We start from the raw sequence: 16,411 nt of genomic DNA, 5'->3' as shown, positions 1-16,411 counted from the left end.
ATATCAAGAGGGAGCCCGGAAATACTTGTTTTCTTTGATAGTACTGAGTGAGTGATGTTTTACCCCACACTCCAGCAATATCAAGAGGGAGCCCGGAAATACTTGTTTTCTTTGATAGTACTGAGTGAGTGATGTTTTACCCCACACTCCAGCAATATCAAGAGGGAGCCCGGAAATACTTGTTTTCTTTGATAGTACTGAGTGAGTGATGTTTTACCCCACACTCCAGCAATATCAAGAGGGAGCCCGGAAATACTTGTTTTCTTTGATAGTACTGAGTGAGTGATGTTTTACCCCACACTCCAGCAATATCAAGAGGGAGCCCGGAAATACTTGTTTTCTTTGATAGTACTGAGTGAGTGATGTTTTACCCCACACTCCAGCAATATCAAGAGGGAGCCCGGAAATACTTGTTTTCTTTGATAGTACTGAGTGAGTGATGTTTTACCCCACACTCCAGCAATATCAAGAGGGAGCCCGGAAATACTTGTTTTCTTTGATAGTACTGAGTGAGTGATGTTTTACCCCAGACTCCAGCAATATCAAGAGGGAGCCCGGAAATACTTGTTTTCTTTGATAGTACTGAGTGAGTGATGTTTTACCCCAGACTCCAGCAATATCAAGAGGGAGCCCGGAAATACTTGTTTTCTTTGATAGTACTGAGTGAGTGATGTTTTACCCCAGACTCCAGCAATATCAAGAGGGAGCCCGGAAATACTTGTTTTCTTTGATAGTACTGAGTGAGTGATGTTTTACCCCACACTCCAGCAATATCAAGAGGGAGCAGCAGAAAATATACCTAGGTCAACCTGGTCCTTCAGTGTGCCGAGCAGACACTATACCACAAAGCTATCCCTCAGAAAGGAACACGTATTCACTTCTTTATGCTAACAGGATATTTCTTCACGAAAGCTAAGAGGTCTGTGACATTACGTTTTGTCCAAGAGAATGATATTCTTTACCAGTGTTTTCAATTGGTTTCTAGAACAAAGAATTTTTTTTACAGATACATTGCTTCCTCAGAATATGAATGCCTGGTCCCTCATGTGAAAAAAACCCAAACCAAAAAAAAAAAAACAAAAAAAAAAAAAAAAAAAGAAAAGAAGAAGACAAATATCCTCCGCAATGGTAAAATATACTTCATGAGTTATTACTATGCCAGATGTTTTGGTGTGTATATAGAAAAGTGAAAGGTTTCAAAGTTCTGCTCCAGAAAAGACTACTACCACAAATTTCAGTCTGCCAAACTTGATGGAAACACACAAAAACTTTTATTCAGATATCCAAGACTACCAATACATATCAGTTCACCACCAGATCTATATATGTGCCAGGTTTGGTGAAGAAACACTGAACAGTTTGAAAGTTATGCTCCGGTAACAAAAAACAACAAATATGCCATATGCACAGACACACGAAAGGGCAGACAGAGTCCATTTTACTACCCCCCACAAAACGCATTGCGGTGGATAAATAAAAACTAGAAATGAGAGTATTAGGTTATCCAAGTGTTGAAATGCTACATCCTGCATTATAATTATGTAGAAGATCAAACAAATTCCATAGAGCATTATTGTAGGTAGAAACTAAACACAATAAACTGCAAAGAAGATATTCTGTTATAAACAGTGCTGGTCATCATTGTGAATAGCCATATCAACTACGGTCATTTTCTGACCATAACATGTTCTTCATGTACTAGATCTTCATCAGCTACAAAAAGTTTTCTTTCCAATTTTAAGCTATCCGATTTTTAGTAATTAAAAATCATGTCACTATTATAACCATCTTGAATGCCTATACAATGGAGTTACAGGTAAAAGATTCCAGCACTACTTATAATGTTAAACACAGCTTGAGGTGAAGCGACATTTAGGCCTATGGATGGGAACCAGAAGATGTTATTATTCAGCAATAGACTTACAGCTCTCTTTTTGGACTTCTTTGACTGAAATCAAACAGCAGCTTATCTCAACTCAATGTACCAAGGAATCCTGAACAAATACAAACATGAGCTCATAGCATAACAAAGTGACACTGTTCCAACAATACCAAGAAGTTGCAAGAAGTAAACACTACCGCATGCCAGACTGTACCTCACTTACAATACCTAGCTAAAACAATAACAACAATGCAAACCTTGACATGCTGGTCTGAAATACGTTTCAAAACAACTTTAGCGGCATGTACTTTTGATGGCAGGAGACTTGTTGATGTGACTTGTCGAGTGTCTGTATCATCCTCCCAGTCCACATCTTCACTGTCGCTGTCAATGCTTGACTCGGTCACTTTCTCTCGTAAAAGTTTCTGGTGGAGTTCAAGCTCTGCACATGCTTTCACAAACCCTACAAGAGAACTTACACTGTCAGAGGCGTACACAAAATAAGAGTTATTGAGTACGGTGTACATCACTTTTACCATCATTCTTGCAATATCATGGCGAGTGAAACCAAAAAGGCTTTCACATGTTGTGTCCATGTGGGGAAGTGAACCCCATGTCAGGAGTGATGAGCAAAGACTTTAACCACTTGGCCATCTTGCAGCCTCAACACTTCCTGAACTTCCCATTTTGTGGAAGTCTCAGTGGCTGAGTGTAGTTGATTCCTCACTCAGTGAGTTCTAATCCAGGATGGAACTAACCTGCCAAATAAACTCAAACTTGCATTTACTTAGAAAGTGTAATACTATACTATAAGTATAACATCTGTTACCTACACAAAAATGTTTAGATAATCAGGTGTCATTTTGTTACTGAATGAAATTATTTATAACTTATAATAGAAGAAAGCTGATAAGCATCAATACAAACAATGTATCCAAAGAAATAATAATAATAATTGCGTCTCTAACAAACAATCCATGTCCTACCACAAAATATAAAATGGAGTTGAAATCACCCAAAAACACTAATGAGTTATTTCGCTGTTGAACATCCTACCTGCAGTACGCTTCACAGTGAGACTTCGGACATTGGTTGAGATAGGCTTGATCTTTCCTTCTGGGATCACAGCTCTGAAAAAAGAACAGCACCAAACTTTAGCTCAAGAAAAAAAATATGGATCTCACTCTATACATCTGTAAGCATTTACATAAGGGATAAGTTCCTTATTGAGCTATAAATGCTATATTTACAAGACAAAGGGTCTTGTGTTAAAGTGTCAGCTTCTTAAACATTCTTACATATGCTCAGGCTTACTGACTGGGTTGATGCATGTTGTCGTGGTTGTGTAGATTGAGGCCCACACCAACCAATGAACTGTCTGGTCCACATATGATAATTAAAAGCCAAAAGTCATTGGCAGTGATAACAACAAATGATCATAGCAGTGTGGTTTTGCGCCACTTCTAGCAATAGTCCAGCAATATCACGGAGAGGTACACCAGAAGTGAGCTTCACATATTGCACCCATGTCTTTGGTGTGACAAACGAACACTTCAACCACTAGGCTAAGCCACCATCCACATTTTTATAACAAGGGACAAGACTGCTGGGGTAATATTCTTAACCAAGGAGAGTAACTATGACATACCTTTGGTGGTATCCTCCAAAAAATCGAACATCATATTTTCCACCTAAAACCTTTATTACTTTTGCTGGCCAGAAACTAAATCCTTTCTGCTTAGCATACACAAGTTCATGGGCAGGATTCTGAAACATTCATTGGAAAAATTATTCATGCATTCAACAAGTGAACATTTAATGTTGTCACTTTCATCTCCGGTAATTACACTTTTTGTTAAATAATCTCCCACAAAAACTTCAGCAATATCAATGACACCACAAGAATCAATAGGCTTTAACACAAAATCATAAAAAGAAATGTGTTAGATAAAACATGTTTTGAGCACTGGAAGACGTCTCAATCTCAATTTGCTTGAATAAGCGTTACATCATTGATCAGTTATATTAGAGATATGATGTATTCTTTATGTGATCAACACATTACCACCATCCCTATTGTATGAAGTGAGTGACTATGTGTCAACACTATTTCACCTCCATCATTGTGTATCAGCTTGATATGTTTGGATGTTTTACATGTTTTACACTTTGTTGAGCACACACATTGGTCATCACAAATCAACACACATCTGGGTGACTCAGGAAACCACAGCCACAATTAGGGCAATTCAGGGAATCACAGTCACAATCAGGGCAATTCAGGGAATCATAGTCACAATCAGGGTGATTCAGGAACTCACACCTACAATCAGGGCAATTCAGGGAATCACAGCCACAATCAGGGTGATTCAGGAACTCACAGCTACAATCAGGGCAATTCAGGGAATCATAGTCACAATCAGGGCGATTCAGGAACTCACAGCTACAATCAGGGCAATTCAGGGAATCACAGTCACAATCAGGGTGATTCAGGAACTCACACCTACAATCAGGGCAATTCAGGGAATCACAGTCACAATCAGGGCGATTCAGGAACTCACAGCTACAATCAGGGCAATTCAGGAAACACAGTCACAATCAGGGCAATTCAGGGAATCACAGTCACAATCAGGGCAATTCAGGGAATCATAGTCACAATCAGGGTGATTCAGGAACTCACACCTACAATCAGGGCAATTCAGGGAATCACAGTCACAATCAGGGTGATTCAGGAACTCACACCTACAATCAGGGCAATTCAGGGAATCATAGTCACAGTTAAGGCAATTCAGGAACTCACAGCTACAATCAGGGCAATTCAGGGAATCACAGTCACAATCAGGGCAATTCAGGAACTCACAGCTACAATCAGGGCAATTCAGGGAATCAGTCACAATCAGGGCAATTCAGGGATTCACAATCAGGGCAATTCAGGGAATCATAGTCACAATCAGGGCAATTAAGGGAATCACACCTACAATCTGGGCAATTCAGGGAATCATAGTCACAATCAGGGCAATTCAGGAACTCACAGTCACAATCAGGGCTATTCAGGGAATCACAGCTACAATCAGGGCAATTCAGGGAATCACAGCTACAAACAGGGCGATTCAGGAACTCAAAGCTACAATCAGGGCAATTCAGGGAATCAAAGTCACAACTAGGGCAATTCAAGAACTCACAGCTACAATCAGGGCAATTCAGGGAATCACAGTCACAATCAGGGTGATTCAGGAGCTCACACCTACAATCAGGGCAATTCAGGAACTCACAGTCACAATCAGGGCAATTCAGGGAATCATAGTCAAAATCAGGGCGATTCAGGATCTCACACCTACAATCAGGGCAATTCAGGGAATTACAGTCACAATCAGGGTGATTCAGGAACTCAAACCTACAATCAGGGCAATTCAGGGAATCAAAGTCACAATTAGGGCAATTCAGGAATTCACACCTACAATCAGGGCAATTCAGGAACCTTCAGCTACAATCAGGGCAATTCAGGGAATCACAGTCACAATCAGGGCAATTCAGGGAATCATAGTCACAGTAAAGGCGATTCAGGATCTCACACCAACAATCAGGGCAATTCAGGGAATCACAGTCACAATCAGGGTGATTCAGGAACTCACAGCTACAATCAGGGCAATTCAGGGAATCACAGTCACAATCAGGGCAATTCAGGAATTCACACCTACAATCAGGGCAATTCAGGAACCTTCAGCTACAATCAGGGCAATTCAGGGAATCACAGTCACAATCAGGGCAATTCAGGGAATCATAGTCACAGTTAAGGCGATTCAGGAACTCACACCTACAATCAGGGCAATTCAGGAATCACAGTCACAATCAGGGTGATTCAGGAACTCACACCTACAATCAGGGCAATTCAGGGAATCATAGTCACAATCAGGGAGATTCAGGAACTCACACCTACAATCAGGGCAATTCAGGGAATCACAGTCACAATCAGGGCAATTCAGGAACTCACACCTACAATCAGGGCAATTCAGGAATCTTCAGCTACAATCAGGGCAATTCAGGGAATCACAGTCACAATCAGGGCAATTCAGGGAATCATAGTCACAATCAGGGCAATTCAGGGAATCATAGTCACAGTTAAGGCGATTCAGGAACTCACACCTACAATCAGGGCAATTCAGGGAATCATAGTCACAATCAGGGAGATTCAGGAACTCACACCTACAATCAGGGCAATTCAGGAACTCACACCTACAATCAGGGCAATTCAGGGAATCATAGTCACAATCAGGGCAATTCAGGGAATCATAGTCACAATCAGGGCAATTCAGGGAATCATAGTCACAGTTAAGGCGATTCAGGAGCTCACACCTAGAATCAGGGCAATTTAGGGAATCATAGTCACAATCAGGGCAATTCAGAGAATCACAGTCACAATCAGGGCAATTCAGGAACTCACAGCTACAATCAGGGCAATTCAGGGAATCACAGTCACAATCAGGGCAATTCAGGAACTCACACCTACAATCAGGGCAATTCAGGGAATCATAGTCACAATCAGGGCAATTCAGGAACTCACACCTACAATCAGGGCAATTTAGGGAATCATAGTCACAATCAGGGCAATTCAGAGAATCACAGTCACAATCAGGGCAATTCAGGAACTCACAGCTACAATCAGGGCAATTCAGGGAATCACAGTCACAATCAGGGTGATTCAGGAACTCACAGCTACAATCAGGGCAATTCAGGGAATCATAGTCACAATCAGGGCAATTCAGGAACTCACACCTACAATCAGGGCAATTCAGGGAATCACAGTCACAATCAGGGTGATTCAGGAACTCACAGCAACAATCAGGGCAATTCAGGGAATCATAGTCTCAATCAGGGCGATTCAGGAACTCACACCTACAATCAGGGCAATTCAGGGAATCACAGTCACAATCAGGGTGATTCAAGAACTCACAGCTACAATCAGGGCAATTCAGGGAATCATAGTCACAATCAGGGCAATTCAGGAACTCACACCTACAATCAGGGCAATTCAGGGAATCACAGTCACAATCAGGGCAATTCAGGAATCATAGTCACAATCAGGGCGATTCAGGATCTCACACCTACAATCAGGGCAATTCAGGGAATTACAGTCACAATCAGGGTGATTCAGGAACTCAAAGCTACAATCAGGGCAATTCAGGGAATCAAAGTCACAATCAGGGCAATTCAGGGAATCACAGTCACAATCAGGGCAATTCAGGGAATCATAGTCACAGAAAAGGCGATTCAGGATCTCACACCAACAATCAGGGCAATTCAGGGAATCATAGTCACAATCAGGGCAATTCAGGGAATCATAGTCACAGTTAAGGCGATTCAGGAACTCACACCTACAATCAGGGGCAATTCAGGGAATCATAGTCACAATCAGGGCAATTCAGGAACTCACACCCTACAATCAGGGCAATTCAGGGAATCATAGTCACAATCAGGGCAATTCAGGAACTCACACCTACAATCAGGGCAATTTAGGGAATCACTGTCACAATCAGGGCAATTCAGAGAATCACACTCACAATCAGGGCAATTCAGGGAATCATAGTCACAATCAGGGCAATTCAGGAACTCACACCAACAATCAGGGCAATTCAGGGAATCAGTCACAATCAGGGCAATTCAGGAACTCACACCTACAATCAGGGCAATTCAGGGAATCACTGTCACAATCAGGGTGATTCAGGAACTCACAGCTACAATCAGGGCAATTCAGGGAATCATAGTCTCAATCAGGGCGATTCAGGAACTCACACCTACAATCAGGGCAATTCAGGGAATCACAGTCACAATCAGGGTGATTCAGGAACTCACAGCTACAATCAGGGTAATTCAGGGAATCATAGTCACAATCAGGGCAATTCAGGGAATCACAGTCACAATCAGGGCAATTCAGGAACTCACAGTCACAATCAGGGCAATTCAGGGAATCATAGTCACAATCAGGGCGATTCAGGATCTCACACCTACAATCAGGGTAATTCAGGGAATCATAGTCACAATCAGGGCAATTCAGGGAATCACAGTCACAATCAGGGCAATTCAGGAACTCACAGGTACAATCAGGGTAATTCAGGGAATCACAGTCACAATCAGGGCAATTCAGGAACTCAAACTATAATCAGGGCAATTCAGGGAATCAAAGTCACAATTAGGGCAATTCAGGAACTCACACCTACAATCAGGGCAATTCAGGGAATCACAGTCACAATCAGGGCAATTCAGGAACTCACACCTACAATCAGGGCAATTCAGGGAATCACAGTCACAATCAGGGCAATTCAGGGAATCATAGTCACAGTTAAGGCGATTCAGGAACTCACAGCTACAATCAGGGCAATTCAGGGAATCATAGTCACAATCAGGGCAATTCAGGAACTCACACCTACAATCAGGGCAATTCAGGGAATCACAGCCACAATCAGGGTGATTCAGGAACTCACAGCTACAATCAGGGCAATTCAGGGATCATAGTCTCAATCAGGGCGATTCAGGAACTCACACCTACAATCAGGGCAATTCAGGGAATCACAGTCACAATCAGGGTGATTCAAGAACTCACAGCTACAATCAGGGCAATTCAGGGAATCATAGTCACAATCAGGGCAATTCAGGAACTCACACCTACAATCAGGGCAATTCAGGGAATCACAGCTACAATCAGGGCAATTCAGGGAATCATAGTCACAATCAGGGCGATTCAGGATCTCACACCTAAAATCAGGGCAATTCAGGGAATTACAGTCACAATCAGGGTGATTCAGGAACTCAAAGCTACAATCAGGGCAATTCAGGGAATCAAAGTCACAATCAGGGCAATTCAGGGAATCATAGTCACAATCAGGGCAATTCAGGGAATCACAGTCACAATCAGGGCAATTCAGGAACTCACAGGTACAATCAGGGTAATTCAGGGAATCACAGTCACAATCAGGGCAATTCAGGAACTCAAACTATAATCAGGGCAATTCAGGGAATCAAAGTCACAATTAGGGCAATTCAGGAACTCACACCTACAATCAGGGCAATTCAGGGAATCACAGTCACAATCAGGGCAATTCAGGAACTCACACCTACAATCAGGGCAATTCAGGGAATCACAGTCACAATCAGGGCAATTCAGGGAATCATAGTCACAGTTAAGGCGATTCAGGAACTCACAGCTACAATCAGGGCAATTCAGGGAATCACAGTCACAATCAGGGTGATTCAGGAACTCACAGCTACAATCAGGGCAATTCAGGGAATCATAGTCACAATCAGGGAGATTCAGGAACTCACACCTACAATCAGGGCAATTCAGGGAATCACAGTCACAATCAGGACAATTCAGGAACTCACAGTCACAATCAGGGCAATTCAGGGAATCATAGTAACAATCAGGGCAATTCAGGGAATCATAGTCACAGTTAAGGCAATTCAGGAACTCACACCTACAATCAGGGCAATTCAGGGAATCACAGTCACAATCAGGGCAATTCAGGAACTCAAACTATAATCAGGGCAATTCAGGGAATCAAAGTCACAATTAGGGCAATTCAGGAACTCACACCTACAATCAGGGCAATTCAGGGAATCACAGTCACAATCAGGGCAATTCAGGAACTCACACCTACAATCAGGGCAATTCAGGGAATCACAGTCACAATCAGGGCAATTCAGGGAATCATAGTCACAGTTAAGGCGATTCAGGAACTCACAGCTACAATCAGGGCAATTCAGGGAATCATAGTCACAATCAGGGCAATTCAGGAACTCACACCTACAATCAGGGCAATTCAGGGAATCACAGCCACAATCAGGGTGATTCAGGAACTCACAGCTACAATCAGGGCAATTCAGGGAATCATAGTCTCAATCAGGGCGATTCAGGAACTCACACCTACAATCAGGGCAATTCAGGGAATCACAGTCACAATCAGGGTGATTCAAGAACTCACAGCTACAATCAGGGCAATTCAGGGAATCATAGTCACAATCAGGGCAATTCAGGAACTCACACCTACAATCAGGGCAATTCAGGGAATCACAGCTACAATCAGGGCAATTCAGGGAATCATAGTCACAATCAGGGCGATTCAGGATCTCACACCTACAATCAGGGCAATTCAGGGAATTACAGTCACAATCAGGGTGATTCAGGAACTCAAAGCTACAATCAGGGCAATTCAGGGAATCAAAGTCACAATCAGGGCAATTCAGGGAATCACAGTCACAATCAGGGCAATTCAGGGAATCATAGTCACAGAAAAGGCGATTCAGGATCTCACACCAACAATCAGGGCAATTCAGGGAATCATAGTCACAATCAGGGCAATTCAGGGAATCATAGTCACAGTTAAGGCGATTCAGGAACTCACACCTACAATCAGGGCAATTCAGGGAATCATAGTCACAATCAGGGTGATTCAGGAACTCACACCTACAATCAGGGCAATTCAGGGAATCATAGTCACAATCAGGGCAATTCAGGAACTCACACCTACAATCAGGGCAATTTAGGGAATCACTGTCACAATCAGGGCAATTCAGAGAATCACACTCACAATCAGGGCAATTCAGGGAATCATAGTCACAATCAGGGCAATTCAGGAACTCACACCAACAATCAGGGCAATTCAGGGAATCACAGCCACAATCAGGGTGATTCAGGAATTCACAGCTACAATCAGGGCAATTCAGGGAATCATAGTCACAATCAGGGCAATTCAGGAACTCACACCTACAATCAGGGCAATTCAGGGAATCACTGTCACAATCAGGGTGATTCAGGAACTCACAGCTACAATCAGGGCAATTCAGGGAATCATAGTCTCAATCAGGGCGATTCAGGAACTCACACCTACAATCAGGGCAATTCAGGGAATCACAGTCACAATCAGGGTGATTCAGGAACTCACAGCTACAATCAGGGTAATTCAGGGAATCATAGTCACAATCAGGGCAATTCAGGGAATCACAGTCACAATCAGGGCAATTCAGGAACTCACAGTCACAATCAGGGCAATTCAGGGAATCATAGTCACAATCAGGGCGATTCAGGATCTCACACCTACAATCAGGGTAATTCAGGGAATCATAGTCACAATCAGGGCAATTCAGGGAATCACAGTCACAATCAGGGCAATTCAGGAACTCACAGGTACAATCAGGGTAATTCAGGGAATCACAGTCACAATCAGGGCAATTCAGGAACTCAAACTATAATCAGGGCAATTCAGGGAATCAAAGTCACAATTAGGGCAATTCAGGAACTCACACCTACAATCAGGGCAATTCAGGGAATCACAGTCACAATCAGGGCAATTCAGGAACTCACACCTACAATCAGGGCAATTCAGGGAATCACAGTCACAATCAGGGCAATTCAGGGAATCATAGTCACAGTTAAGGCGATTCAGGAATCACAGCTACAATCAGGGCAATTCAGGGAATAACAGTCACAATCAGGGTGATTCAGGAACTCACAGCTACAATCAGGGCAATTCAGGGAATCATAGTCACAATCAGGGAGATTCAGGAACTCACACCTACAATCAGGGCAATTCAGGGAATCACAGTCACAATCAGGACAATTCAGGAACTCACAGTCACAATCAGGGCAATTCAGGGAATCATAGTAACAACCAGGGCAATTCAGGGAATCATAGTCACAGTTAAGGCAATTCAGGAACTCACACCTACAATCAGGGCAATTCAGGGAATCACAGTCACAATCAGGGCAATTCAGGAACTCACACCTACAATCAGGGCAATTTAGGGAATCATAGTCACAATCAGGGCAATTCAGGAACTCACCTACAATCAGGGCAATTCAGGGAATCATAGTCACAATCAGGGCAATTCAGGGAATCATAGTCACAATCAGGGCAATTCAGGGAATCATAGTCACAATCAGGGCAATTCAGGAACTCACACCTACAATCAGGGCAATTCAGGGAATCATAGTCACAATCAGGGCAATTCAGGGAATCATAGTCACAGTTAAGGCGATTCAGGATCTCACACCAACAATCAGGGCAATTCAGGTAATCACAGTCAGAATCAGGGTGATTCAGGAACTCACAGCTACAATCAGGGCAATTCAGGGAATCACAGTCACAATCAGGGCAAATCAGGAATTCACACCTACAATCAGGGCAATTCAGGGAATCACAGTCACAATCAGGGCAATTCAGGGAATCATAGTCACAATCAGGGCAATTCAGGGAATCACAGTCACAATCAGGGCAATTCAGGGAATCATAGTCACAATCAGGGCGATTCAGGATCTCACACTTACAATCAGGGCAATTCAGGGAATCACAGTCACAATCAGGGTGATTCAGGAACTCAAAGCTACAATCAGGGCAATTCAGGGAATCAAAGTCACAATTAGGGCAATTCAGGAACTCACACCTACAATCAGGGCAATTCAGGGAATCATAGTCACAATCAGGGCAATTCAGGAACTCACACCTACAATCAGGGCAATTCAGGGAATCATAGTCACAATCAGGGCGATTCAGGATCTCACACCTACAATCAGGGCAATTCAGGGAATTACAGTCACAATCAGGGTGATTCAGGAACTGAAAGCTACAATCAGGGCAATTCAGGGAATCAAAGTCACAATCAGGGCAATTCAGGGAATCACAGTCACAATCAGGGCAATTCAGGGAATCATAGTCACAGAAAAGGCGATTCAGGATCTCACACCAACAATCAGGGCAATTCAGGGAATCATAGTCACAATCAGGGCAATTCAGGGAATCATAGTCACAGTTAAGGCGATTCAGGAACTCACACCTACAATCAGGGCAATTCAGGGAATCATAGTCACAATCAGGGCAATTCAGGAACTCACACCTACAATCAGGGCAATTCAGGGAATCATAGTCACAATCAGGGCAATTCAGGAACTCACACCTACAATCAGGGCAATTTAGGGAATCACTGTCACAATCAGGGCAATTCAGAGAATCACACTCACAATCAGGGCAATTCAGGGAATCATAGTCACAATCAGGGCAATTCAGGAACTCACACCAACAATCAGGGCAATTCAGGGAATCACAGCCACAATCAGGGTGATTCAGGAACTCACAGCTACAATCAGGGCAATTCAGGGAATCATAGTCACAATCAGGGCAATTCAGGAACTCACACCTACAATCAGGGCAATTCAGGGAATCACTGTCACAATCAGGGTGATTCAGGAACTCACAGCTACAATCAGGGCAATTCAGGGAATCATAGTCTCAATCAGGGCGATTCAGGAACTCACACCTACAATCAGGGCAATTCAGGCAATCACAGTCACAATCAGGGTGATTCAGGAACTCACAGCTACAATCAGGGTAATTCAGGGAATCATAGTCACAATCAGGGCAATTCAGGGAATCACAGTCACAATCAGGGCAATTCAGGAACTCACAGTCACAATCAGGGCAATTCAGGGAATCATAGTCACAATCAGGGCGATTCAGGATCTCACACCTACAATCAGGGTAATTCAGGGAATCATAGTCACAATCAGGGCAATTCAGGGAATCACAGTCACAATCAGGGCAATTCAGGAACTCACAGGTACAATCAGGGTAATTCAGGGAATCACAGTCACAATCAGGGCAATTCAGGAACTCAAACTATAATCAGGGCAATTCAGGGAATCATAGTCACAATTAGGGCAATTCAGGAACTCACACCTACAATCAGGGCAATTCAGGGAATCACAGTCACAATCAGGGCAATTCAGGAACTCACACCTACAATCAGGGCAATTCAGGGAATCACAGTCACAATCAGGGCAATTCAGGGAATCATAGTCACAGTTAAGGCGATTCAGGAACTCACAGCTACAATCAGGGCAATTCAGGGAGTCACAGTCACAATCAGGGTGATTCAGGAACTCACAGCTACAATCAGGGCAATTCAGGGAATCATAGTCACAATCAGGGAGATTCAGGAACTCACACCTACAATCAGGGCAATTCAGGGAATCACAGTCAGAATCAGGACAATTCAGGAACTCACAGTCACAATCAGGGCAATTCAGGGAATCATAGTAACAACCAGGGCAATTCAGGGAATCATAGTCACAGTTAAGGCAATTCAGGAACTCACACCTACAATCAGGGCAATTCAGGGAATCACAGTCACAATCAGGGCAATTCAGGAACTCACACCAACAATCAGGGCAATTCAGGGAATCATAGTCACAATCAGGGCAATTCAGGAACTCACCTACAATCAGGGCAATTCAGGGAATCATAGTCAAAATCAGGGCAATTCAGGGAATCATAGTCACAATCAGGGCAATTCAGGGAATCATAGTCACAATCAGGGCAATTCAGGAACTCACACCTACAATCAGGGCAATTCAGGGAATCATAGTCACAATCAGGGCAATTCAGGGAATCATAGTCACAGTTAAGGCGATTCAGGATCTCACACCAACAATCAGGGCAATTCAGGGAATCACAGTCAGAATCAGGGTGATTCAGGAACTCACAGCTACAATCAGGGCAATTCAGGGAATTACAGTCACAATCAGGGCAAATCAGGAATTCACACCTACAATCAGGGCAATTCAGGGAATCACAGTCACAATCAGGGCAATTCAGGGAATCATAGTCACAATCAGGGCAATTCAGGGAATCACAGTCACAATCAGGGCAATTCAGGGAATCATAGTCACAATCAGGGCGATTCAGGATCTCACACTTACAATCAGGGCAATTCAGGGAATCACAGTCACAATCAGGGTGATTCAGGAACTCAAAGCTACAATCAGGGCAATTCAGGGAATCAAAGTCACAATTAGGGCAATTCAGGAACTCACACCTACAATCAGGGCAATTCAGGGAATCACAGTCACAATTAGGGCAATTCAGGAACTCACACCTACAATCAGGGCAATTCAGGGAATCACAGTCACAATCAGGGCAATTCAGGGAATCACAGCTACAATCAAGGCAATTCAGGAACTCACACCTACAATCAGGGCAATTCAGGGAATCACAGCTACAATCAGGGCAATTCAGGGAATCATAGTCACAATCAGGGCAATTCAGGGAATCACAGCTACAATCAGGGCAATTCAGGGAATCATAGTCACAATCAGGGCAATTTAGGAACTCACACCAACAATCAGGGCAGTCAGGGTGGTTCAGGAACTCACAGCTACAATCCGGGCAATTCAGGGAATCACATTCAGAATCAGGGCAATTCAGGGAATCACAGCTACAATCAAGGCAATTCAGGGTATCATAGTTACAATTAGGGCAATTCAGGGAATCACAGTCACAATCAGGGCAATTCAGGGAATCACAGCTACAATCAAGGCAATTCAGGGAATCATAGTCACAATCAGGGCAATTCAGGGAATCACAGTTACAATCAGGGTGATTCAGGAACTCAAAGCTACAATCAGGGCAATTCAGGGAATCACAGTCACAATCAGGGCAATTCAGGAACTCAAACCTACAATCAGGGCAATTCAGGGAATCACAGTCACAATCAGGGCAATTCAGGGAATCACAGCTACAATCAAGGCAATTCAGGAACTCACAGCTACAATCAGGGCAATTCAGGGAATCACAGTCACAATCAGGGCAATTCAGGGAATCACAGCTACAATGAGGGCAATTCAGGGAATCATAGTCACAATCAGGGCAATTCAGGGAATCACAGTCAGAATCAGGGCAATTCAGGGAATCATAGTCATAATCAGGGCAATTCAGGAACTCACACCAACAATCAGGGCAGTCAGGGTGATTCAGGAACTCACACCTACAATCAGGGCAATTCAGGGAATCACAGTCAGAATCAGGGCAATTCAGGGAATCACAGCTACAATCAAGGCAATTCAGGGTATCATAGTTACAATTAGGGCAATTCAGGGAATCACAGTCACAATCAGGGCAAGTCAGGGAATCACAGCTACAATCAAGGCAATTCAGGGAATCATAGTCACAATCAGGGCAATTCAGGGAATCACAGCTACAATCAAGGCAATTCAGGGAATCATAGTCACAATCAGGGCAATTCAGGGAATCACAGTCACAATCAGGGCAATTCAGGGAATCATAGTCACAATCAGGGCAATTCAGGGAATCACAGTCAGAATCAGGGCAATTCAGGGAATCACAGCTACAATCAAGGCAATTCAGGGTATCATAGTCATAATCAGGGCAATTCAGGAACTCACACCTACAATCAGGGCAATTCAGGGAATCATAGTCACAATCAGGGCAATTCAGGGAATCACAGTCAGAATCAGGGCAATTCAGGGAATCATAGTCATAATCAGGGCAATTCAGGAACTCACACCAACAATCAGGGCAGTCAGGGTGATTCAGGAACTCACACCTACAATCAGGGCAATTCAGGGAATCGCAGTCAGAATCAGGGCAATTCAGGGAATCACAGCTACAATCAAGGCAATTCAGGGTATCATAGTCACAATCAGGGCAATTCAGGGAATCACAGTCAGAATCAGGGCAATTCAGG

At 43.4% G+C, this 16,411-nt stretch overlaps 1 protein-coding gene across 4 annotated transcripts in view; it reads right to left on the bottom strand.

The window, feature by feature from the left end:
• Nucleotides 1-16,411, bottom strand: part of LOC137255678 (zinc finger MYND domain-containing protein 11-like) — a 47,531-nt gene that overhangs the window by 16,064 nt on the left and 15,056 nt on the right. Inside the window, exons 8-11 of one of the 4 annotated variants that reach the window (XM_067793162.1) lie at nt 3,531-3,649; nt 2,939-3,012; nt 2,140-2,345; nt 1,925-1,948 (exon numbers count right to left, since the gene is read on the bottom strand). In XM_067793162.1, the coding sequence (XP_067649263.1) occupies nt 1,925-1,948; nt 2,140-2,345; nt 2,939-3,012; nt 3,531-3,649 (423 nt within the window). The remainder of the gene's footprint in view (nt 1-1,924; nt 1,949-2,139; nt 2,346-2,938; nt 3,013-3,530; nt 3,650-16,411) is intronic. The other 3 variants (XM_067793164.1, XM_067793163.1, XM_067793165.1) reach the window with 3 other exon arrangements.

This window comes from Haliotis asinina, chromosome 11 (assembly GCF_037392515.1).
Source record: "Haliotis asinina isolate JCU_RB_2024 chromosome 11, JCU_Hal_asi_v2, whole genome shotgun sequence".
Taxonomy (NCBI): Eukaryota; Metazoa; Mollusca; class Gastropoda; order Lepetellida; family Haliotidae; genus Haliotis; species Haliotis asinina.
This window is presented reverse-complemented; position numbering and strand designations above follow the sequence as displayed.